At 43.1% G+C, this 27,145-nt stretch overlaps 1 protein-coding gene across 1 annotated transcript in view; it reads right to left on the bottom strand.

Moving 5' to 3' along the window:
* Positions 1 to 193: 193 nt before the first annotated feature.
* The window catches only part of GFOD1 (glucose-fructose oxidoreductase domain containing 1), a 70,995-nt gene continuing 44,043 nt past the window's right edge, over positions 194 to 27,145 (bottom strand). Inside the window, exon 2 of the mRNA XM_038126787.1 lies at positions 194 to 7,622. Coding sequence (XP_037982715.1) covers positions 6,703 to 7,622 — 920 coding nt within the window. The 3' untranslated portion in view covers positions 194 to 6,702. The remainder of the gene's footprint in view (positions 7,623 to 27,145) is intronic.

Here is a 27,145-nt window from a genome sequence, read left to right as displayed (position 1 = left end):
TGAGTGTTAAATGAGTGTTAAACTTCATTCTTCCTCTCCCTCCATCAAAATCCCCGCCTCTGAACACAAAGCCCATGTATTTTACGCTGATATGCTGAACTTAACAGACAGGCCAGAAGCCAGGCAGGGGTGATGGTTATTACACACACACATGGCCCCCAAAATACAAGTGTGGGGAAAGACCACAGACAGCTGGGATCACAACCTTTTACATCTTTATTTGCCAGTTAAGATCCTTTTATTCCATCAATGCAAATATGCAGAACAGCAGGAAACCATGTTTTAAGCAGCACATACCAGGTGGCTGAGAATAAACTAACTACATTCCCCAAGCAATGTAAAAGTAACAATGCACATCATCTTCTAAAAGAAGAAACAAACAGATGTTGCAGCTGAGAGGCACAGCAGGCAGCTTCCGTACAAAGTAGTTTGGCTGTTTAAAATGCTAGAACCAGTCCTTGCCCATTTCTCCAACCCCACCCCCAAAAGTCCTAGTATAATTTAACCACTTTTTTTTTTTTTTGCTATCTACATAATATATAAAATATAAACTCTGTTTACTTATAACACTTACTTTTCTTGATAAATAGCTCTTTAAAATATCTACTGTACATATGTCCATGCGTTGACATTATATATATATAGCATTTATATTTATGTATGTATGTCTGAAAAACAATAAATATATACTTAATATTGACACAGCAACAAACTGAACATCGTCTCATTTTCAAAATCAAATAAAAGCAAACCAGTGGGAGAGAAACAGTGAGTGTTGCTTGTGAAGCACAGCACAGCAGGGAGCTTTGATTCGTGCCCCGGCTGGGCACTCGGAATGCCCCGTACTCGAGCAGTCCTGGTGTTCACCTGTCCTGTAATGGACTGTATTAAAAGTCACTTCAAGTTGTAGTTAGCCACCCTGTATGCCATGTGTAACACAGACTGAGCAGGAGCTCAGTGGGTAACGAGGGAGGCTCGCCTCCAGGTTTGCAATGGAATGAGAAACAGAGAGGGCAGGGAACGGAGTCCAATGGCTGATAAAAAAAAAAAGGAAAACAAATAATGGACAGCACATGGCTGGAAGGTCATAACTAACCAAGGTAAACAAGTCAATAGAGTTAAGTGCTTTTAAAGACAATGGCTGGCATTGCTGCAAAAAGTGTCTTGATGATCTGTTGCCAACTCCATGGAATGAATCAGTTTTCCCACTGCCACAAGAAGACACAAAGGAAACTCAGAAGGCCAAATTCAGATGTTAAAAATGGGGTCACTGTAAGATACTGTGAGGGTCCAGGTTCAGAGCTGAACCTGCCCAAGGGCAGCTGAATTCACTGAACATCCTTAAACCAAATGGATGAGATTTTTAAAGTATGGATTTAAAAAAAAAAACAACCAAAAACAAAACCCCCGCCCATCCAGCCCCAAACAATTTATTTCACACATGCCAAAACATAATAAAAGATTTTAAAAACCTTTCATTTCAAAACAGCATTCTTTAAAAATGGAACTTAATCCCAAAATTTCAAAAATGTAAATAAATACCCTTATACAAACATGTGTTCAGTTTTGGATTGACTATAGCCATTCTGTTTATTCATTTTATTCAAAACGCTGAATAAAAGCTATTTCAGTCTGACCTGTGCTGATGCCCTTCTTTCCCCAAGGCCTCGATCTGGCAGCTTCAAAAAAGACATTACTTGTTTGGACTGTGGCTTCATACACTCATTAAGTCATGAGGGTTTGACATCAGTTCATGAATGCAGCATTATGTGTAGTCTAATTTACTTTAAAATTTCTTCTTTTCATGAGCAAATGGAAGTGGGCAGTTAAGGGGAAATTATTTTTATTGGACAGACTTCACCCAGCAGCTCAAAAAAGAGGAAATTTTAAAGCAGATAAGACTGCCAAATATTATTCAGTCACACTTCATCTCTAAAATTTACAAACTTTGCTCCCCACAAGTAACAACTTCAACAACAACAAAAAGAAACTGCTGTCCTGAATAATCCTGCCATTTCACAATTATCTCCAGATACCCAGAGATCACTGCAGAGGTCAAAAGTCCAGTGCTGAGTTTCATACATACTAAGGGTACATCACTGGGCCACTGGAACACCAAACCAGTGTGGAGTATCTGCACAAAGCCACAACTCTGGCCTGTAAATACGGAACTTAGCAGCAAATAGACTTCATAATGAGTGATATTTTATGCTGAAGGACATAAATAGAAGTCAAATACAAAAATTCCCAGCAACAAGAAGTTCTGTCATCACTCATTTCTGATTCTCTGCAAAAACAACATCAAGATACTATGTTTACCTTTACCCAGTAAATAAAATATGCCTTTTCTTGGTAGAACAGAGAGTCATTTTAAATTGTCTGGGTCTATTCCACATTTGTATGGGCACAAAACTAAACAAGAAATTGAATTGTCATTGTGCTGTGACCACATGCAGCAGAAAAGCCTCCTTTTTTCGAATGGCTGAACTTCCATTACAGCTGCTCACTTGTTCAGTCACTTTTTGGAAAGCTATGGAAAAGAAGGGAACACTTAGTACAAAGTGGATAGTGCCTCTGATTGCCTGATGCTGGCTGGACAGGGATTTCTCATGCTTCCAGCCAAAGCAGAGGATGAGCTCCAGAGCAGCCCATCCTGAGCCAAAACTCATCAAGGCGTGGCCCAATTCTCTGCTGTGTTGGCTGCAAGGGTAAGGTCCCATTGTCTCTACTGGGTATGTTTTCACTACACAGCTGAAGTACTACGGATTTACCACATGCACAGTACTAGATGTAGGAAAGCCCAAGCTCCCGCAGAGTTCTTACGCTTCCATGTAGGACTTCACTGAGACCAGCACTGAGCATGTGCCTATCCAGCAGGAGTATGGGACAGATTCTGCTTCCCCAAGGGCAGGGTCCCTTCTTGGGCTCCCACACACAGAGGTGCAGCAAGGCTGCTGCTGTCACCCTCAGGAAGCGCAGCCCTCACCCTCCACACCACCAGCACATCCTCCCTGCAGGGCAGGCACAGAGGTACCAGCCTGCAGACACCTTCCTGCTGCTCCCTGCTGCAATCACCGCCCTCCCTTTGGGCACATTTAAGGAGTTCAATTGTGCCCTGCTGTCACAGAGTGTAGGGTTGCCCTATCCCTGGTGTGAATCCCAATTCCAATGGGAAATAAGACACTCTCTCCCAGCTGACTGTCCCAGCACTGGAACAGAGCCCTGCAGAGCAGCAAAGCTCACCCTTTGGCTCTCTCTGTCTTTGGCAACAGACCATAACGATCAGTAACCTACGCGCACAGGCTGATGGCAAAGGAAAGAGCCTCTCCCATAGCAGCCCTGGGAAAGAGGAATGAAATTTCTTATCTAGTGTATGAACAAGTTCATTTGGGGGCTACTGTAAATTCCATCAGTAGCTGCAGTTTGGCTCCTCGGCCTGCACCAATTTAGCAGCCTTCATCTCAAACCTTGTGGCACAGCATTAAAAGTGCAATTCCAAATACATGTTTCCTGGGATGGTACTGCTTCTGAGTTCAATCAAGTACATCTCTGCTATCTGCTGCCCAAATTCCTAAACCCAACTTGAACTCCAGAGGCTACTTAGGGCAAATTCAATGTACTTTCAACTGCACCAAAGGAACAGAGGGCTGTATGCTGCCAAGAAAAATCCCAGACTATAAAGAGACTATTTGTCAGAATAACAATACACATTCAATAAATACACCAATTCTTTCCTCCTCCAAGCCAGGTGGAAGTTTAGTATGTTTACACTTGACACTGCAGCACCTTCACCTCCTAGAGAATGGAAAAACTGCTGTACAATCCTGAATGTATGCAGCCCCTGCTGCCATCCCAGTTAGGTAACATAAATGTAGCATCTCTGCTACCATTAGCAGAGGAGGTCCCTGCTCTCTCTGGGCCAGCACAAGGAGCTGTACAAGATTCGACCCACTTGCAAGCCAGTACGAACAGCAGCATCAGATGTCTGTGTAACCAAAGCACTGGATTTTCTTTCTGCTGCATCAGTAGGTGTGCACAGAGGATGGATGATGCCTGTCACCTAAACCTTTGTGTCTGGGGCAGAAAGTTTGAGCTCGGTAGTACTATCCTTACTCACTGTGTCTCACTTGTTCACTGCTGGGGCAGGGGAAAGGATTCTAACTGGCATCACAAAACCCAGAAAGACAGGGAAAAGAAGAAAACACATAAAGGAAACACGGCCAACAGTTGTGAACTATAAAGAAGGGCAAAGACATGATCAGCAACTCCAGCAAAATCACCAAACCACTGAGAAGCAAGATTCACAAACATTTTGGTCCATGTTTGGTTCCACTTTTGGATGATATTTAACTAGACATGATTAATTATCCACCAGCCTTGCATTCATGACTTGAACTAGCCACTCTTTTCAGTAAATGGGTTTTGCTTCAGTGTATGAAAACTCTTGATCCCCTTGGGGGTAATTCTGTTTTTCAGGAGACAGGTGATTTCTTGATCAAATCCTCTCTTCTGTGTTACTTACTTTTCAGGGCAGGAACTGGATAGCATGGTATATACTATGACAGTTGCAGTGGGAGATTCCTATTGGCACAGATACTACCTCTGGAATTCTTAGATAAACCCATTTTAAAGAAAAACAACCAAACTTGTCAAGGGCTGCTTCCAAGAAGGAACGATGAAGCCTTGCCTGAGGTTTTAGCTGAAACAGCCCCAGAGAGAGTTGCTAGAACTGGTAGAACAACATGGATAGAAACAATTCTCCCCTTGGGTGTGGTTTTGCAGTATTACATTATTCCTTCAGCAGTCACACTACCACACTTTGGGGACTATTTAACGAAAGGTCATATATATGCTCTTGAAATATTAAGCACAAATGAATCAATTTTGGGCTGGGAGTCAAGTTTCCTAACTTCAACCACATCAAAATTTAGAAGCCAAAATTCTCTGCAAAGGAGGGAGACAGGCATTTCCAGTGGGCACCTCTTTCTGTATTAATCCTAGGGTGAACTGAGTCAGCCTTTGGAGAGCTCTCTCAGTATTGACTGCAGTGTTCTTGCTGATCAGAACAAGACATCCAACTCTGAGCTGACTAAAGCCAGATAAGATGAACAACACTATTGATGCCTTCCTGTTCAAAAACATATTTTCTCTTTATATTTACTGCTCACCCCAGTGTTCTCTTACTTCCCCTAGTCAAAATTAACCAAAAGCCCTGAAAAGGTTTTTCTCAAGTTTAATATGATTTAGTGCTATATGCTTGTGTTCTACTTTTTTTACTATCTGAAGACCTAGCGCTGTAAACACATCAGCACTGGAGCAGCTTTACACAGAAAAACAGTATCCCTGTTTACTGGGATAAATCATATGCCTTTCACCAAATTCTTTCAAGAAGATATTCTCAAAAGAATAATTATTTCAAGACTGCAATCTAAAATATTAAAAAGAAGAACAGGACAAACATAGCAAAAGAGTTTGTCCACCCCTGCACTGGTGACAGGGGATGATTAATACAGTACCAGTAGCTGGCCACTTTGAGGAGGTGAGAAGGCTGGGGGTCCTATGTAATTTTTTTTTTCCTGGTAAATAGATGGGAAATTTTCTCATCCCTTTTGTTTTTCACTCACACTTACCACTTGGTGGAGGTGAGCATTTCTGGATTGCGGGATGTGAAATTACTTGTTGGTGTGCATCTCTCAAGCATGAGTTCGCAGTGGTTTGAAAGAACACCGCTCACTTAAACATCGTATGATTTTGGGTTATATTCCTACTGTTTCCCACCTAAAACCAAAATGCATGATGAATTCACTCAAAAGTCAGTCCCAAACACAGGAAATTCAGTGCAAATCTTTATAAGACTAGCCTGAGTTCGGCTGTATGATAAACCCCATTATCATTACTGGGTCATGCCACCTGCCATGCATGAAGGTTTTCCATCACCCATTTTAATCGGAAAACCCGTAACACTGACACTTACCAGGAGCTCACAGACGACCCTCCCTCCCCAAACACCTGGGCATATGCACTGTGGTTGAGGACTGCTTTGTTTTAAAAGCCACACATTTTCCTATTTAATTGTGCTTAAAAAAACCCAGAAAACAACAAAACAAAAAACCAAAACCAAACAAAACAAGAAACAACTACTAAACCAACACAGAAAAGCTCATAACAGGCTGTGAACTGCCAAGATTTTCTGAATCCTGCAACACTTCCACATCAAGTCCTGTTATTCTGTGTGTTGGTTGGAGGTGTAGTAATACAACATGGTGGTGTCAGCTGTCATGGTACGAACCATTCATGTCAGACACTACAGAAAATTTAACAACATGACAGTACCTTCACAGCCCTCTGGTAGGTAAGGAAAATCTAAAAGGATCTTCCCAACCTTTCACAGTAAACACAATTGGATAATCTAAAGCACCTGCAAGCAGGGGATGAGTCCGTGATATATCTTTGCAATCAGCCAGCTAATACTGTTATTAAAACAGTTAAGTTTATCAGCTCTTACGTCTCCTGTCTGTTTTGGGCATTTCAAAGGACCACATTAGTTTGGCATTTAGCTGCCAACAGATTTAATTGATCCAGACACTGTATTTCCTTCTCCTGTAATCCTCAGCTAAGACACCCAAGCCCTTCACAGGGGCTGAATTACCATCTCCTTCAAGAGCTGCCTGGTTCCTATTCATTCCTAGGAGCTCAGAGGAGCTAGCAGTACAGAGACATCCTGCTCTTCCGCATGGCTTCGCTGATCAAGTATGCCGGGCTCAGTTCTGGCTCCTCAGTCATGATTGAAATGTTCTGCCACTCCCCCAGCTGGTTTGACTTTTTAATGGTGTCCACCACACACAGGGCGTACAGACAGTCGTCAAAAGTGGCAGCCATCGTAAGGGGCCTTCCATCCCAGGTCCTCCTGTCGTCCTGGTCCTCAAAGGCCTGCCGGACAGCCTGGACCATCTTAATGGTGCCCCGCAGGTAGGGGGATGGGATGTCACTGAAGGCTTTCTCCGGAAGCAAGGAGTTGCTGACTGGCGTGGAGTCCTTCAGCAGGAGCTCCCGCTGAGGAGAGCTGTTGCTCTGTCCGTAGAGGTCGGTGCCTATCACAATGAGCCGTCCCGCCGAGCCCACCACGATGATGTCCTGTTTGAACTCCCCCGGGATGTTGAAGTTGAGCGTCACCGTGCAGCACACGCCTCCTTCCAGGACCATCTGAAACGTGCAGAAGTCATCGCTGGTGATCTGCCGGATGCCCTTGATGTGGTCTGTCTGCTTCACAAAGGTCTTGAGCAACCCGTGCACCTTCACGGCCTTCTGGCTGGTGAGGAAGGTCAGCAGGTCGATGATGTAGGTGCCGACTGAGTGCAAGCCCCCGCCTCCCATCAGGTCATCACAGCTCCAGTTGTACTTCTTGCCCAGCAGGCTCCCGCTGTGGACCTGCACCTCGCACACCAGCAGCTCCCCCACATAACCCTCCTGGATCAGCTGCTTCATCTTCACGAAAGCAGGCAGGAAGCGCAAAACATTCCCCATGATGCTCATGAGCTTTGGGTAATAATGAGCCGCAGTCATCATCCTAAAGGCATCCAGGGGAGTCGCCGTTCGGTCACAGATGACGTTTTTCCCAATGCCTGAAACGGTGAAAAAAAATCATCAGCAAAGTTTTATCAATGGAGTAAGCTGAAAGCCTCAAGGCTATTTTTAAAGACTAAGCCAAGGAGAAGGACCTTAAAAGAATAACACCATATTGAAATGTTTTCAAGGCTCAAAGACCCACTCCGGCATGCTTCCAAAATACATGTAAGAATTTCTTAAGCACCACAGTGAAAATGTGATCCTTTTTATTTTCAAAAAGCACTCCTGTCTAAAAAGAGCTAAAAGGTGAGAGCCTGAACAGAAAAAAATAAGCTCCCTTCAGGGAGCAGGTATGAAACCAATCACCCACCTCAGCCATCTCACAGACATTTTTTCTGTGACAACCTGCCCATGCAGGGGTTTCTGTGAGCTGAATCTGAGGTTCAGATTCAAATCCCTGAAGGGTATGAATGACAAAAGTGCATGTATTCAGTAACTTAACACAGGTACACTGAAAAGCCTGGCTTTGTCTTCTCAGGACTCTTGTCTCTCCCTCTTTCCTGCTCAGACTGTTTGAAGAAGCTCTGAGGAGAGAAGTACTGGGCTTGCTGCTTAATTTAAACTGAAGAAATTGCTTCTCGCTCATAAAATGCCCCACAATTCTGACAATTACACTCAAGTGTTTTTTGAAGCAGTTCTGCTGAAATGTCAGCAGCGCATCCATGGTGCCAAGGGAGAGTCATGATTGCTGTAAAACAGGTCAAATGTAGCTGTGACAATCTGTTCCCTTGTGGAATTGTCCATATGGCACACTGTTTACTGAAGCTTGCATGACAGTCCCCTTTTATCTGGTCATCAAGGTGTGCAACTGAATGCAGTGCAGGCTAAATAATGGGCTTATTACTGATTTCTCCTCCTCAAATCCTTTCATTCTGTACCCACACACGCATATAGTGACAGAATCTCCAGTTTCCTTCTTAGTTGCATACAGACTTTTTTATGCTTAATGATCAATATTAGGTGAGCTGTGGAACACTTTGGATATAAACTATGACACTAAATATGACTTTTACCTGGAGAGCCTTGGGCTGCACTTGGGCCTGGCACTTACAAGAGCTGAATTTGGGTCCTTGCTGATGGGGTCCAGATGAATAAATTTACTTGCTAAATCACATTGTATTTTCATTCTTGTTCCCTTCAGGTAGCTTAAAAAATCTCTTTTTCTTTTAAGAGTTGTTCCGAGTATAAAATTCTACATGTTTTGGAGCTGTTTGGATGAAGCCATATAAGCACAGACAGATGGCAGGGATCTATCTGAGCCCACTTACATGAATATTTAACAGCCTGACTGGAAGAAGAAGGGGGTCACAGTCCAAACATTCAATAACCAGCTTATCCACACTGCCTATTCCCAGTCTTTGTCTGCTGCTATTTGAGTAGCTGAAACTGGAGGGAGGGAGGGCTGTCATTGCTGAAGTGGCAGTCACATCCAGTTAACAGACAAGAAGGGAAAGATCTTTCTTCAACTTGCTCCTATTTACCTTCTCCTTAATCAGATAAGTAGAGACATACTCATTTTTCCTCTTAAATTAGGCAAGAATCTCCTATTCAGTGGCCATGGTCTTCTCTTCTTACTTTCTCTCTCATCTTTACAGATGGCTATTGGTGACTGAATTGACATTTTCAATAATGTCAACTAATAGCATTTCTTCTCCTGCCCCTGAATACTTTTTTTGCTGTATCTGTTTGATATTGGAGAAAGCATTCATCCACCTGCCCTATATCCTCTAACTGCTAGCTCCAGCTATGCCACTTGATACAAATCACTAATGTAATAGTCCTTGAGTTACACGGACTCTTTGCAGAGAGATTTTAGTGTGGCAAATCAGTTATCAGAATAAGGGAAATCTTAGACAAAACATCCCTAGAGTCAAACCTTCCTGATATAGCAATTTTCCCCCCAAAGAACCAATATATACTACTCATTATCTGACCTGCTCACCCCCGATCCACAAAAGCATCACGTTCTGCTCCAGTTCAGCTTGCATCATTCTGCCTCACAGACGCCTGCCACATTTTATCTGAGGTCTGTCTAGGCACTGTGTCTCAAGATATTCAGCTCCACACATGTGCTTCCTAGGAAAAGGATCTGTGTTCATGAGGAATTGCAGCCTGGGGACAATCTTTTTGCCGAGTGCTCCATGCCATGCATGGTGGGGATCAATCCTTCACCATGTGAGGCAAGGAATATTTGGGATTGTCAACATCTGAGTATGAAATTATGATTATTAATATGAAAGAGAAGCCTATGGGTTTTTACATTCTGTTCATTCGAGAAGAATTGCCAGTGGCATCAGTGTAACTCAGGCACATGTGCAGAGGAAAGGGAAGAGCCCTAAATATTTATATGGGGACAGGGAGAGATTGAAGTCTTAAAATTACTCCTCCCACCATTTCAACCTTTTTAGAAAGGTTGAAACCTCCTAATTTCAGCAAATCCAAAATGCAAATGTTCTGAGAGACTTCCTGTCTCTGTGCATATGCTGATAATACGTGCTGTTCTCTCATCCCTGTCAGGGATTTAAACAGCTTTTTGCTTGATGCCCAGAAAGCTTTTATATGCTATTAAAGCTTGTGCAGTTCTTTCAGCATAACCCTGCTCAGCACTTGAGTCTGTGTGCACTACAGATCTTTGTCTCCTCTGTAGCTGCAAATCTGCAAGCAACCACATTAGCTTTCTGGAAGTAGGGAGAAAACATGAAAGGCTTGCTTAATTTAATTTAGAGAAATACTCTGGTGTGTTTATGCAACCAGAATGAGAAAAAGGCGGATCAAACCACCATTTTTCTGCTCTCTTCCCTCCGCTCCCTTCTCAAAAGGAGAAGGAAGAAAAGGCACCTTCCCTTTGAGCCACTCTCTATAGCAGCATCAGGCAGAAGAGAGCAGAGTGCAAGGAAAATCTCCCTTCCCAACACTAAGTCTCATGGAATGGCGTGCTCTGACTGCAGGTGCTGCGGGGGGCTTCTCTGGGAACTAACTCCCTTCTCCTCTAGTCTGGGGCTGTGGTCTAATCCTCTCCACTTTTGGACAAGGCTCTAAGAAAGGATGAATTGTTACTGTTTGTCATTCTACCAGTGTGTTTTGCTGTTTCACGTGTCTTTGAAAATCACACCACAACAGACAGCAGAAACTTCATTAATTACCTAAAAGCAGGGAAATTCAGCCTGCTTATTTCAGCAAGAAAGTGAAATATATCTGTCCATGCTGATAAGCAACACAGTTGGATAAATCTCATCCTATGAAAGAATACACACCCCTTCCACCTATACAGTGCTACAGTTCTTAACCAGGCAACTAATGAGCATTGATTTCTTGACTTCTCAGGTAAAATGACAAAGACAAATATTTCAAATACATGTCAGTCTTTTTCAGGTCTCCATACAGGCTTCACTCCAGCCTCCCAGCTTGGCTCTGCTCTAGAGAGTGGTGCCAGCACTGGGGAAGGCTCACTCCTGGCCAGCCCAAGTCCAAAGCTGAAGGTGGGGAACACATGTCGTACCAAGGCTCGTAAAGTGCATCCCCCCAGCCAAACCTTAACAATTTTGGTATCAGTCTGCCTTTTTTTAAGAAAGTTATTGAAGAACACTGATCTTCTCCGAAGAAGCAGATGTCTAACCAACTCTATAGAAGCAGCTGAGCAATTAGAAAAAAATTGTCTGTGCTACCATTCAAGTGAAGATCTCTCTAGCACTTTATGTTGGAAAGTCAAATCATAACCATGCTCTAATGGCTTGTCACCCACCTAACAGTATTTCATTCTGCCAGGAAGCCATGTGATTTATTTGCAATCCTCAGTCTTCATTTTAAAAAGGGAAGTCCTTGTGAATTGGAGATAAGCCCAGAAGTGAGTGGCGAGTTGTTACAGTCCAGGGTAGTAGTATTTACATTTTTTTCCATGTAAGTGCAGGGAAAGAGTAAGGAGCTACAGTAAGAATTTAACTACTGACTCTGCAGTTCCTGGAATTTGCATCTCTTCATTTTACAGATGAAGCTCCATTCAAGCTCCTTGGCTACCAGCAGCCTAAGTTTCTTTGTCCCTGTATCATCCCTGTGCTGCACAGCTGAAAACGAGCAGAACTGCTGGGCTCACAGCGCAGGGAAGATAGAATGGCCGTAACCAGCACAGGCATCATCAATTCTGAAACCTTCAACATCAGCTTTTTCTCCCCATCTGCTCTGATTGTTTCAAATAAGGAGAGAAATATTTTCACATAAAGAACCTCTAACTTAATTTAAAAAAACAAGTGTCTGTCTCTGAACTGAAGTAAGACTAGTCCTCTATCTGTTCTGCTTAAAACATGAGGTCCCAATACAATCTTTTCTCTTCTTCCTAGTCACAAGAAAATAAAAAAGGGCTCTATTTGGAGTCTGGGCATATAATCAAATCCTTCACTGGCACCAGAAAGATTCATCAGTAAGCAATTGCTACCTATTGCTCTTTGTCAGGATGGGGGAGAGAGAGAGAGAAATAAAAAATAAAGTTTTGGTGAACTGAGCTGAATTTGTCAGAAAAAAAAGTGATAAAACCTTTCTAAAAGCAAAGAGGAACTGTCAACATTCAAAGGACAGTCTGAGGATTCTAGAAAATACTGGAGTGGTGAAAAGAGCAGGCTTACCAGGTTATTTCAAATGGATGACCTGAAGTTATTATAGTATGTTTTGCAAACACTGTTTTATTAAAAAGAAACTCATACAAAACTATATTCCAAATGGTAACAATCCACATTATCATTAATAAGCCTACAATAAATGAATACGTGCAAGTTCTTCTTCTCAGATTCTCACAATTGCAGCTGCTCTTGCTGCCTTTGGATCCTATGCACAATCAGAGGAAGACCTTTCCCTGGGAGTTTATCAAAAACCATGGTCAAAATAAATGGCCTAAATAAAAATACACTACTTCTCATTTAAATAATTGATACCCAGCAGTTTGTTCTTCTGCACACAAGTACACACATTGTCAACTCTGGGGCTGTGCACAGAAATCATCTTAGAAACTCTGTAAGGCACCTGGAGCCAGCGTGTGGTTCCCTACAGCTAAACTGATCTTTGATACAAACTGTGTATCAGTAGAGAGAGCTGTGAATTTTACCTAACAATGACCTCAGAAATCCTCACAGTTATTTGAACCATTCCCTTTTATCCCTTTCTTTGGAATTTGCAAAAATACAACATTTGGAGGCTTAATTTTGCCAGGACCTGTAAAAAACTTTCTCAGTTATCAACTCATTCCAATATTTAAACAGTCTGAAGAAAATCAGAGGCTGGTAATAAAGTTCTCTTTTCTTTCCAAGTTCATCACTCCCTGGAAAACCCAGAAGACTATTTAAAAGATGTGAGCTGTAACCATGCTAAACCATTGACTACAAAGGAGACACACAGACCTAAAAGATGGTGACATTATTTTTTCTGTTTCAAAAGTGTCTTCATTTGGCTCTGTTGGCACAGAACTACTGTAAGGACAGGAGGGATATTGTGCTCGTTGATACAAAGCTCATCTGCATGTTGGAGCAGTGGAAAGGGAGTAGCAAAATGATCATCAGGAGGACCCAGGTAAAATCCATAGTCCTTCTTCCCTCCTGGGGCTCCCTAGGGAATCCAAGGCAGCCACTGGAGTCACTCCAGATGAGCAACCATTAGTAGACATCCAGCAGAGAAAAGCAGGAAGGTGGCTGAGTAAACAAAGAAAGGGAAAGGAGAGGGAGCTGAAAGTAAAAACACTCCCAAGGTGGAAAGAAAGGCAGTGCAAGGGGCTGGTGCAAAAACCCAGAGGTGCTTCTGCCACTCCAGGAGCTGGACAGCCAGCCCTAATGGTATCAGCAACATTCCCACTGTTTGGAGGCTCATCCTGAAAGGATCACCTTCAGTTCAATTTTTCTGGATGGCCTGCTAGCATCTTTTCTGCAAAAGAAAGAAATAATGGAGGAGAAAGAAATAGATTTCAGAGAAAATTAGCACCCTTCTCTACCCAAAGACTGGACAGGAAGAAGGAACAATTAAGAAAAAGTATCTGTGTTAAAGTATGATATGTTTAAGAATTAAGCTGTTGCTCAGCAGTACATTAGCCTAGAGAAATGCAATACTGGGACAGGCTGTTCTATGGGGCTGATACTATTTTCTGATGCATTACATGTGGAGATGTGTGAATCACATACTGCACAGTGGCTAACAGCTTTTGAATCCCTCCCAAAATAATAGATATGCAGGAAGGGTGGAAAACTGGATAGAAGGCTGCTCTGTTTTGGGAAATGAGGAATGATGTGTGAGCCATCTCAAAAAAACAATCACTAGGTGATTTGAAAACCTTTTCACATGGGAGTAGGATTTTTATTAATATGTAGATATGTCTCTGCTCTTATGAGATGCTGCTGCCATCAGTCTTGTGATATAGTAATGATCATAGTAACAATAAAAACAATAGTTACGCTTATTGTATTTGGTGCATGAGCTGTCATTCAGTTCTTGAGTGGCATGAAAAAATACATTCATTTCAATCAGTACATCTGCCAGGGAAAATTGATAGCATGACAATGTTTCTTCAAAGAAACCTTATTTAAGAAACCTTTTGACTAGGAAATAAATCAGGATGATGAATGCCTAACAAGATTGGCTTTAAGTCACAGCTCTAACATTGGCCAAGACAATCTTTGTTAATCACAGATATGCATATATGTTGCAAAAAATCAAGTTACTACAACATAGTGAATCACAGCTCACAATCTGATTTGTATTAACAGGCCATGTGTGTATTCCCAGTCTGCTGTAAGTGTGAAGGAAAATAACAGTGAGTGAAGGAAAGTGTTTTCCTTTGCGACTGGAACAGACAGCGAATGCACACAGGCAGTAATACACTGCCCTGCTGATGAGCAACAGCTCATTTGGCCCCAGCAAACCAATGGCTTACAGAGATTTTACAAACCCTACACCTCTTCCTCTGTATCAAAATATTATCAAGTTAAAGAACATATGCACTGTTAAATTCTACAGTCAACTGGGACAAATTGCACTTCACAAATATTAGATGAGAAATATCTCTACAGTAAAAACACACGTACCTGAACTGTACACCCCTAAAGCCAGGGCCTCCGTTCATTTATGGCTCTGGTCCATCACATTGATTCCAGTTTTTAGGCTGGTTTATCCTCACTGATACTACTTATTTTCACACATCTCCTTTGAAAACAAAACTTAAACATTCAAATACACTGGGGAAGAAAAGCTATTTCTGAGTGTCTCTGCGTTGGCTGCTCTGTAATCATAGGCTAAACCAAATTTCACTTAAGCAACTGGATGCATGATGAGACAAAAACCTGCAAGGGCACCTTGCTGCTGGTGACATATGAGCATCATCTGCAGCAACAGTTTAGGTGTCACTCACTAACGAGACACAGGCAGCTCACACACGCAGTGCCACAACTGCAATCAGGCTCAAGAGGTAAGAGGGTTACCATGAGCTGGGAGCTCACACCAGTGATTGCAGCAGGGCTAGCAGTCTGTAAACCCCTTCCAACAAACAGAAAAACAAGGAACTGCTGTGTCTTGGAAAAAAAAAAAAAAAAAAAAGAAAAAAGAAAAAAAAGCTATGCTGGGTTCTTTTGTACAGAGCTCCTGAGGTATGGTGGCTAGGCTGGGAAAATACCCCTGCTGACTCCAAAAAGATTATAATGATGCCCGCAGGTAAGGAAGTGCCACCTAAGCAGAACCAGGACAGTTCATCAGAATGAGAGAAGACTGTAATGATGACATCAATTTTCATTATGTACTAATATTACATTAATTTTATGTGCATGGAGGTAGTCATTAGGGTTATGGACTGGGGCCATGTCTGTGCATCTATTACAGCAGATATAAATGTTGCTGTAGCAGTGTTCATGGCATTTGAAAGAGATGCATTTCTTCCTCCTTGATGCTTGACACTGGACTCACATTTGCTTCATAGGAAAGCTTCAGGTATTCCTGCAAGGAGCAGGGATTTGGACTCAATGTTCCTTATTGGTCCCTTTCAACTTAGAGATATTCTAAGATTTCATGATATAGAACCTCTTCTGCAAAGACCACATGTGCTGACTTGAAGGTAACTTTCCTAGTAAGTCCTTACAAATTTCTGAGTGTTTATTCTGTTGCTTTGGCAAATTGGGGCCTTTGATTTGGCACTATAAAGTTTCTGCATCACTCAATCCATGGGCAATGCGCTTAAGAGCAAGCCAAGCAAGCAAGACCTGCATTCCTGTGTATGCCAGCACACTTTGCAAGGCAAAGCAAAATTCTCTAACCCTTTCCTAACACAGGCTAGAGCTTGATTCCTTGTTTGTAGCCCACCTGGCATGTCATTCTCATCTCTTCTATGTAGGCACTTAGGCAAATAACAGCACTGGAGCCTGAAATAAATGAAGCACTTAGTAATTTTTTAACTACTTAAAACCTTTAACTGCTGGGAAATCTAGAGAAGGTGCAAATACACCTTGACAAACCAGCTACTCATGCACACGACAGGGAAATGCTTCAGGGGTCTCTCAGCTTGAGATTATCTCTACAGGCATCTGAAACATGCTCAGACTTACATTCCCTGAGCCCTGTTTGGATGCTTTCCATGCTCTCATGCATGCTTGGGGAAAAGTATATGGGACAAACCATGCTGGCTTTCCCAAATTTCTGTTTGATTTTTTTATCTTCGAGTCCTCATCAAAACAGCATGATCACATCCCTGCTGAGTACTTCCCCATACAGGAAAAAAAAATCAAAAGATCTGAACTAAGTATTCAAGTACGCTGAGAAAAAAAATCCCCCAGACATTCTACTTAGACCTTATTCAAGCAAACACTCATTGATTTCAAGGGGATTTTAATTATTTTAGGACTAAACTGAATTTAGGACTCAGTGTAAATCTCTGTGTTTGGTCATTTATTTTTTCCAACTACTCTCATTTCCTTTATTCAACTTCTAGTGCAAAATGCATGTCATCAGTCCAGTATAATATAATACCTTTCTCTTCCTCAGAAAAGAAGTCACAGAGCAATCACAGTCTATGATCAATCTCTATTCTCCTGAGGCATTGTTATCTGTATTTAAATATGTTTCTTTTTGTATTGGCTGACAACTAAATGCCCAGCTGTTGTAAAGGCTTTGGGAGGATTAGGAAATCAGGCAGTTCAATTTTCCTTCGGCTTGCTTTTCCATCACAGAATTGTTTACGCGTCCTGAGTCAGGGAAATTTATGACTGTTAATTAGAGTTAATATTCTTTATATTTCTCTTGCCTACCCTTTCTACCCCATTAAAACTAGCAAGCTGTAATCTGGTACTAAATAAAAAACTGACAAAAGATAAACATCAGACTACAGCTGGTGAGTAGTTAATGCACTCATTTGTACAGGATTCATGAAGCTTTACAAACATTGAAAAATTACATCTCGCCAGCCAAGTGACAGGGACAGTGGGAAAAAAAAACAACCCACTGGCCCTACAAGTAGCAGTGTCAGATCCCTATCTGCATCTCCCATGGCATCACTATGCAGAGCAGCACCAGTACTACTTCCCCTGCACTTTATACTTCAGGATTTTCTTCAGTAAACATCCAGCCATGCAATCTCTTTGCAGGAGCAGCACTGAAGTTTCCAGTATGATCCCTTCTATGTGATGACTGTATGAAGCATCAGCTTCACGACCCACTTAGCCCAGACCCTACTGCAAATGTTTTTCCTAATCTTATCTCTCTGCAATATTTTAAGCTGGGATATTTCTACTTCTTTTCCGGCCCAGTGAAGTTTGAAGGACTGCTGTGCTGAAGAAAATGTGTGTCACCCCTGCAGTGCTGGATGAATGGAGCATGCACTTGACCTAATTTTCTGATATGAGTGGTTAAAATAAATTCTAAGATCATTACTCATGTTCCCAAATACTGTATTGACTACAGATACCAAAGCACCCAGCTATGGACTGGGATGCACTAACTGGGCTCATTTGAAGACTGTGCCCACAAACAAAATTTTGACTTCAGTACAGAAGCACATAGACACAGACACGTGCCAAGGAGCAGGAGAGTCCCTTTCTCACACACACAGACACAGGTACATGGCAGGTGGAGGTGACCAGTGCCATTCCTTTCATTCAGTAGTGAGTGTACAAACACCCTGTGTGTCCCTGTGTGCACCCTGTGGTCACTTTTTCTCTTTCACAAACGCAGTTGCAAAAGTTGAAAACATCTCTTTATAATCACTAGACAAACCCTATGAGAGCCCATAAGCTGTGCCTAGCAGTGGAACTTGGTTTTCCAGCATGTAAGGCAGGAATGGAGAAACACTGGGTTCACAATGCATCTTGGAGAGAAATGTTCTGTCAGTGGTTTCCTACTCATTGTGTCAGCAGGTTCTCTCTCTGCTCACTGAGGGGCAGCAGCAGCAGAGCTGGAGAGGCTGGCATGACTGCTCTGCCCTCAGGAAAGGCTGCAGCACAGAGGAAAAGCTGTGCCACAAAAGGTGTCATGATGAAACCCGGCAGTTAGTCCAACCTCCCCGACCTCACCCAGAGGGCTCAAGGCTGCCTTTCCCATCTGTTCATTTCTGGTGTGCCCCTTCCCCAGGACCTGGGAGACTACAAACCATACACAAAACTGTGGATCTGCAGGACAATATTCTCCCACCTGCCTATCTCATCAGAGTGTGCCTAAGCCTATTTATAGGTGAGCCCATGGCATGGATTCTTCATGGCTTCTTATTTCCTCTTCACAGTCTAACTTAGTCCTCTGCCCAGACCAGAGATGGTTTTTATGTCTTGCCAACAACATAAAGGATCAGGGCTACAGAACACACAGGCTAAGAAAATAAGGTAGTGTGGCCTACGCAAGAAAAGTCAAGCCAGCTAAATCAAAATCCTGATCAAAATGAAATCTCTTTGTTGGGATCCTTTCAAGACAAAATGCATTCTTATAGAGGACCTCCACTTCTCCAAGTCAGTGTTGAGTAGTGCAGTTCTACCCTACCCATAACCAAATTGGGTTCCTTCAGTCCAGCCCCACTCCCATTTTGAAGTCAGTGAAGATTCTGGTAACAGAGTTTTCCAGGGAGCTGGCATCAGGCCTTTGCCAACCTGAAGCCAAATTTACTTCGGCTGTACTCCCATGAATTAAAGCAGTCACACTGGCCATCGGTCTGGCTCTTCAAGCAACATGGTCAATAGAACAGTGAAGAGATGACAAGCAAATGAGGATTTAAACTAACTGTACTTCTGTTAACTTCTCATCCAACAGTATTTTATGATTCTCAGGTCCTTAGAGAAACTTCTGAATAAATTATTAAGTGCTCCCCTCAAGGCAGTCATCTTAGAATTGGTGTACTTTCTTGGGTAGTATTTTATATTCCTGTCAGTGAGCGCTAAGTGCCGCTAAAGAGGAGCCACAAACCCATTCTGAAAAGCAGCAGCAAGAATGAATCAAATGAATCAGCAATTCTGACTATGTGAGACGCTGACATCACGCTTCCCTGGCTCCAACCCTGGGTCCATAAGAACGATGGAGGTCTGATTAATTACTCCCCAGGCTGCAGAGCTTACACAAGAGCCAAGGACTCAGCAGCAGCCCAACCAGCTGACTCAGAGAGCAGTAACTCATCGGGTACAATCTGCCTGGATGCCAGATTGTCCTGCCTGCAGTCAATCTGCAAACTAACCCTCCCAAAAGGGTTTTCGGAAAATGCCATTCACACTCACACTGGCTAAGTGTGCACCAGACAAGATCAGCTATGGTACAGTAGCAGCTGAAGTCATATTTTATTATGTTTTTCCACTTGCTCTAAGGGACACTGGGAATCTTTCCCCACCACTGAAAAACTGCTGGAAAACAGACCAACACTGAAACATTTCCCCATTATGTTCATTAGGCTGGATATAGTTAATTATGGCAGCCCAATCTGCTGTGTTCTTCATCAACCTCAATGCCTGATTTTGTTGCGTTTACACTGTAATCCCAGGACCCTCTTGTGCCAGGTGTTCCACAAACATGCAATGGAAAATGAGCCCCTATTCACAGCAGGCTTTGTTTTATCATTTGCATCCTGGATACCTGTGCTGGAAAGACAGGTCAAACATGGGCAGTTCCTCTTACTGTGCCCACCTACTGCTGTGGCAGAAGTGCAGCCCAGGTTGCCTCACCTTATGCTGTTCTGAGCTCACTGCAAAGCTGTGTTCGGACCTCATCCCTTTGAAGCCCCAGGAGACCCTAAAGTAATATTCCAGGGGTAGAAACTTCAAGGGTAGAGCTCTCCTGCACTTGACCTGTGCCGCAGTGGGTGAAAGAAATGTCGTTTTTATCCACCTATACTGTTGTGGGTACGTATCTGATTCAATGAAGAATAAAACACCTGTAAAGTAGGTCAGCAATTCTTAGACAGCACTTGCACTTGTGTTTCTTTTCAGAAGCTGCATAACACACTGATCTCCAAGGGAAAGGAGGGCACAAAGGACGAGGCATTTTCAAGGGAATAAGAATTGCTTTATTTCTGAACAACAGTATGCAGCTGGAATCCCAAAGCTCCTCAACTGCTCCATTTTTCAGTCACAGAATTGGCTCAGATTCCTATGCAAAACAACCCTAGAAAGCTTATTTTTCAACCCAATAACACTGTTTTCCCCAAATATCCCTATTTTCCCTATTTTCTACCTGTAGCCCCTACAAGAGAGGAATGAGCAAGAACTTGTGAGGAGAAATCTCACAGTGGGCACAGACAGTTTTCAATTTAAGTTCTATTGAGATGCTAACTCTGATCTCACAGAGCACCTCTTCACTCAAACATGGCAACCCAGGAGGTGCTGGGCTGGGATGCTAGAAAGAAGCTTAGGCTAATTAATTGCATTTCTTTTTCTGACTGCAGTGTTTTCCTGCCCTGCTGGATACTCAGAGGCCAGCACTGGTTCCTCTGATTAACAGTACCTCATCATGAATTCAAAGCAAAAGCTGCAGGCTAAAGAAAACTGGATTTTGTTAGCAAGGATTTGCTCTTGGCAAATAATTATAATTGCCAGTGTTAAAAGGAGATAGTGAATTAACTACAGCAGACATGAGAAATAAATTTGGAAAAAAGCTTTCAATAATTACAGTGCATATGTCAAATGGAAATTATGCCAATTTGCATATATCTGCAGTCACATTGTACAATATCTCAAGTGGCTTCACGGTAACAAGCTTGTGTATTTAAAATCATTTAATACAGCCCAGAGTTTTAATAGCCCAAAAGACACTTCAATAAGTAAAAACTAAAAGTTATCCTGGAATTCTCTGTGTTTTTATGCCCCATCTATATAGAGTTCATTTTTATTTCATAACCATTCATTAAGAAATATACCATCCCCACCCCCAAGTACACACATGGTTTTCCTGATTAAAAGCATGTTATAGTTTTTTTGGTTCATTTCAATAGGTCATCATTATTCCAGTATAACCAGCCACATGGGAAGCTACACTACTGCAACTCTGTATATTAAACATCATGTCCCACATCTTACACCAGGGCTAATTTCCAGGCAGGACAGACAGTTCATTGAGAGCTCTGCATTATTTGCCATGTGCTTCAGTCCGGATGAAGTTTCCAGTCAGAAACCTGAACACGAGTGTGTGTGTGTGGATTTGGACAAGAGCCTTGCTCTGGACTCAGGCCAAGGATCACACACTCATGGGCCACTAGTGAGGATCCCCCTGAACAGCCTCTGAAGGGTGCCACACGTGTCTGGGGGTTGATTCCAAATCCATCTGCTTGTTGCTGCTTAAGAATGGGGGAAATTTATTAAAACCACCCTCTTGTTTTCCCTTTCATTTATGACACCAGTCTATTTAAACTTGTACTGGGAATCCCCACATCCCAAGAAAAACCACTCCCTAGGACATTTGGGAGATAAGCTTTCTGACCCTTCAGTGTCATTACCTCCTTTCAACTAAACTATGAGTTTGTACCTGCACCCACCACAGAAAACACTGAGAGTCAGATTGTCCCCTTGGAGGAACAAGGATAACTAACAGGCAATCACAGTATTACTGAAAGTTGCCACCGGTCACTTATGGTTCACTCACAGATCTCAAAGCACTTGACAAAGCCAAGCAGGTATTACCCACACACTGCAAAAACAGAGGAAAGAGGAGTCAAGAAGTTTGATGATTTCTCCTGGTACAGATATTGCCAAAGTGGCAAAAGCAGTAATCTTATCTATCTAACTCCTTCCTCACTAGTAACCTTTCTGCATCTGCAGAAATTACACCATCCTTTTAGCTTTTCCATCCAATTTTGCCATTATTTACTCTTTTCTTTAAAAAAAAAAGCACCATATCTGCTCTTCGAAGATTGTTGGAATATCTCAACTTCAGCTGAAAGTGAAAAGACCAAATCTCAGCTGTAGGAATGTTGGTTGGACTGCCCGAGAGTAGAGATTTTTTGTGTAGCAAAACTGCCAGGCTCTTGTTTTCCTGCTTTCACACCCTTGACAATGGATGCCTTGCAGGCAGGGCGAAATACCAGCTTTAGGCTAGATCCACCCCATTTTCTTACAGGTAGGGAAAAACGAGGAGGATGCTGAGACAAAAGCACTCCCTAAAATCATGGCAGGAACACCACCTGGCTGTGGTTATACCCATCAGCAGCAATAGGCCCACATGGAAAGATGCCACTTAGTCATACAAGCCCTGCAGAAAGCTGAGCTAAGGGTTAATATTTACCCCAGCTAACTAGAAATGAGCAGAGTGCCAAATCTGGGAAAGGATAATTTCTCCACAGGCAACTCACTGCCTGCAGAGACTCACCCCCATGAGTCAGTACAACAAGAGGGGGATGCCAAAACTACTATTTGTGATTTCTTGGGAGGTAAGCCTGGTCTGACTGCAGCACCGCAGGGCATTTGCTGGCTCAGAGGAACTGCTGCAGTAATGTGTTCCTCTTCCAAGCCCAAATTCATCTCAGTAATGGCCAACTGCATGTTGTTAGGCCTGACAAAAATGTGGTGGCCTGGGTGAAATGAGAGGCTCACCTTGCCTCCAGATGCCAGTCATGAAACGTCACCGTCACCAGAACCATACTTGACAAGACCACTGACTCCCCTCGGGGCCCTTCCAGCAGCATGGCCAGGGTAAAAGCAGAGGCCAGCAGCCAGCCTCAAACTCCAGGCACATGCTGGATGCTCACATCACCATACCCTGCACCAGAGGTGTCCTCATCAGAAGTATTTTAGTTTCTGAGGTTTATTCAGCCTATAAGCAAACTTTCTACAAGTAGCAGCATGTGCTGAAGAGGTGTTTCTATTGCAGCACTAAGCATGTCCTACCAAACGCTGCATTGTCCCACACTGCTATGTGTTTCTGTCAAGGACATTGCAACAGCTGGATTTGCCCTGAGGCAGAAGGCAAGGGAAGTGCCCAAACAAGTCAGAGTTAGTTTCCCATGGCATGGACACCTCAGCTGTTTTACTGAATGCATCCTTACCTTCCAAGGGCACAAGATGTACACAGAATGTACGTACCCCTTCCCTTTCTTTGAGGAAGCATCTGCACACAGGCCTCCTATTTTCTTAAGGATGATTTAGGAATGTAGGGGCAAGGTCAGACAGACCTTGTGGTCTATCTGTAGCTGGATGAGTCTTTGCCACAGGGAAATACAGCTGACGTACCTTGGCACAGCACTGCTACCTTGGGAGAGACATGACTTACTGGATCTGAGAGTGTCCCGCTGCCAGGGCTGGGGAGTGCTGCAGCAGAGGCTGTAGCAAACTGCTCACATCTCCAGAAACTCCAAAGTACCAGGAGACAACATATTGCTCAGTCTTTAGAGATTTCTTGTATGTGCTGCAAAGATCCTGCATGAATTTTGTAAGCTGCCTGCATATTTAGATTCCTTAAGTGAGGTTTTTGTTCTCTGCAAATGTATTTAGCTTCAAAAATGCTTTTTTTAAACTGTGCAGCTTGTATTTGTCCTTGAGGCTTGACAGGACATAAAATGTGGCAACATGCTGGAACAGCCTCTCTGCTTGCAAGCTGTTTTGCACTACAGCAGCACATTTGACAGAGGAGATTTCCAGTTGTAGGGAATGTCGCCACAGCAATACAAACTGCTTTACCTTGGACAAGCCTTAACAATACTGTTATACTATAGGTGTGGTTTTCCTTTAAAAAAATTATTTTTAATGCTACAATATTAAGGGTGAACAAAGCATACGCCTATGCTGATGCCAGTGTTTTCACAATACAGCAAGTTTCAGTTGGCTCAGTGACACCAGAAAGGAACTGGTCTTCACAGAAATTTGGATGGTTCCCTTCTGAGTCACATGCAGTTGGGTTATCCTTTTGAAAAAATTCATGCTGTTTGTTTGCAACAAAACTAACCCTTCTAAGTCTACAGAGAGTATTTTGTTCTCCAAGTGTATGGTTCATAGCTTCTGTTGTTGTCATCTTTGGTTTGGCTCATCTAAAATTGTCCTTTCCACGGAGAGAATTGACAAAACACAGACATCTGGTCACCTGTTCACAATATTGTGCTGGGGGGAAGCAATGCCATATCCCAGCTCATCTCTCACTCTTCTGCTTCTATGTCAGAAAAGACTCCGTGCACCCCTTCATTTCCAGAAAGCCAACATTGCCAGTGTGCGTGTTCACTATGTTACTGAGGAGTTTTCACTGCCATGCAAATAACCCTTCAAGGCACCGCAAGCAGTGAACACATCCAGATGAAGTATTGGGCTGCGACACGCCTTTATTCATCCACATCTGGTCCTTAGTTGAGTCAGCTGCCCAGAAAATCTGAGGGTAGGCAATGAAACATTAATTTCAGAGAAGGGAAGAAGGCAAGAAAGAAGTTGGCTTTCTGATTGCTGGCATTATTGTACGAAGATAGGAAAAAAGGTGACAATACTACACAAAATAGAGAAAGTGAAGAAAGGATTGGCTACAGAGAAGTAGGAGTTTAACAACACCTGTATCCTAACAGGATTTTTTTTCTCCCAGAAAGCCTTGGACATTTTGACTAGTCACTGAAAAAAGCTAAAAGAATGCAAGCAGGACCTGTAATTCACAGCAAGTATCCACCACAGGCTCAGCTTTCCAGCACATCTTTTCGCAGTGACAAGAGCAGAGCAACACACCTCCAGCTCTCATATGGAAGCAATTATTAGTGTGAAAACAGCCCTTCCTAGGAGGAAACAAATGAACCTCATGCACACTGTGATTAGTGACTACTCCCATGCAGATATGTAAACAGCCAAGTTGCTGCTACCTTAGCTTGGCAAAATTTTAAAGTTCTGTGATTTTTTTAATTCACTTGTTTGTGCTGTCCTGCCAAGCACAGGGTTTTTGGAAGGGATCCCATACAGAGGACAGAGGGTGGCTGCAGAAATGAAGAGCACAGAGCTCTGCTGTCCAATTCTCCTAACTGTATGAAAACACAGAATATTTCAGCTTTCTTTTCTAATTGCTAGACAGACTGGTTTATTCCCTCCAGCTAAAATAGTTGATCAGAATGTTACTGCTTTCTCTAAAGTGAATATTCAAGAATGTATGTTGGTGGTTCACTGCCTAAAAAGAAAATTTTATTGACTGTGGTTACAGAAGAAGTCTCTGCAAGGACTGTGTCCTCCTCATCTCCAGCCAGCTTTATACAGAGATGCTCCTGTGCACAGGTGAAGGCACTGCTATCCTCGCTCTCCAGAAGTACAACAGGACAAGCTTTTCTGGTGAGGTATCTAATAGGTGTGAATCCAGCACACCCCACTACTCCTGGGAGGATGTCAAAACTCCAGAGTGCAGAGCATGCCTTTGATTGTCCAAGGCGGCAGCTGCAGGTACCTCTATTGCATACTGCAAGCACTTTTCATCTCAGATCACTCCCCCTCTGCCAAGAAAACCCGTTCACTCAGGTGTGGAAGCATGCAGTGGGACATAACAGCTGAGTTACAGAGTCTGAACTCCACAACTCTACTGTCTCCTGAGCCAAAACATCAAAGGCAGCACACCAACCCCCAACTCTTTTGTGAACAGCCTATGCAGGACACAAATTCACCTCCAGTTGCTGTAACTGGCTGGAAAAGACCTCATCACAGAGCAGCAGGAGAAGCATAGGATACACCTGGATTACAAAAGGGTAATCACATTAGTAAGGCAGGCACAGGAAGCCTGGCATGGCTTTGCTGCAGGAGTGCTTCCACACACACTGATGACACTGGGGTCTGAGTGCCAGGTATCTGTGTCAACCACAAAACACCGACACGGCCAGGCTGCAAGGGCAGGAGCCCCTGATGCTGTCTAGGAAAGGAAGAGGAATTGCCACATCCAATTAAAACTGAAATGACTTTGCCTGCCTCCCTGAACAACCAGAGATGACTTGCCACTGGCCGAGTTCAGCTAAGGCTTCTCAGACATTAATCTGCAGTCCCTTTAGGGGAGTGGACCTGCACTGGAAGCACTTCTTGTTTCCCCCAAAGGACTTATGCAATTAAGTCCTGTCTGTCATGCTGGGCTTTGTTTCCCTATAAAACATTTCAATAGGTTCCGGCAGTTTTAGCAAAGGGAGCTGGGCAGCCCCTCTCTCCTCTGTGGCTATTCGTTTCCCACTGCAACTCATCTGACATTTCCACTGAAGCTCACAAGGAAGATCACCCCTGCATAACATGCTCAAAATGTCCTTGGGAAAGAGCATGATTCCCAAGTGTCACAGAAGCAGGGGAGCAGGAGGGGATGCCTTCCTCCACCTTGGACAAGACCCTGCTCCACTTGCCTCACTCAGGCTTAATTTAATTTTCCACACAAAATCACTCCCAGCTTCTTGTCTTCACTTCCCTCTGCAAGAACTGCTTGTCCCCATTTGCCCCTCTCTACTGTCACTTCACAGTGGGATCAAAAGAAGTGACAGTAAGGAGAAACCCGATGCATACAAATGTGAATTTTGGCTGTGCACAGCTTCTGTGCAGCCAGTCGAGACGGGCTAAAGCCTTCACTGACCACTTCAGTGCATACAAATGGAAGTGGCTGTAGAAAAGGGACAAAGCTTTTCCCCTGCATTAGTGAGCAGAGCACTGAGAAAAGGCAGCTTGACTCTCTGCTACCTGAATGTCTAAGAGGAAGCCCAGAGGAGCTTCCTCTTAGAAGGAGGTGGCAGAGAGTCAAGCTTCCTCTTAGGAGGACAGGTGAGGGAGACTCCAGAGGAGCCCCCAAGTGTGCCTGGCCCACCTTGAGAAGGTGCTTCAAATACTGGTTTGTCTTGGAAGCCAGATCCTGTCAATGCATGCAATTAAATTCTGTCTTGGCATGCAATATATTATCACTGATATCATGCTGGGTTCTAGGCAGGTTTTAACTACATGGAACCCAAATCTCGTAATGAATCATGACACTGGGCCATTTTTCATGTTGGCCCCCTAAAGCCAGTGAGGCTGGTGTCTACAGCAAAAACTATATTCCACTTCTGTGACTGACACTGGAGTCAGTCACTATCTTAAAAGCACAGATCCTAGAAATTATTTCAACTTAAATTAGATAAATTTACAATATCTCACATAAGATT

This window comes from Motacilla alba, chromosome 2, assembly GCF_015832195.1.
Source record: "Motacilla alba alba isolate MOTALB_02 chromosome 2, Motacilla_alba_V1.0_pri, whole genome shotgun sequence".
Taxonomy (NCBI): domain Eukaryota; kingdom Metazoa; phylum Chordata; class Aves; order Passeriformes; family Motacillidae; genus Motacilla; species Motacilla alba.
Note: the sequence above shows the minus strand (reverse complement) of the source record. Positions and strands in the feature narration are given on the sequence as shown.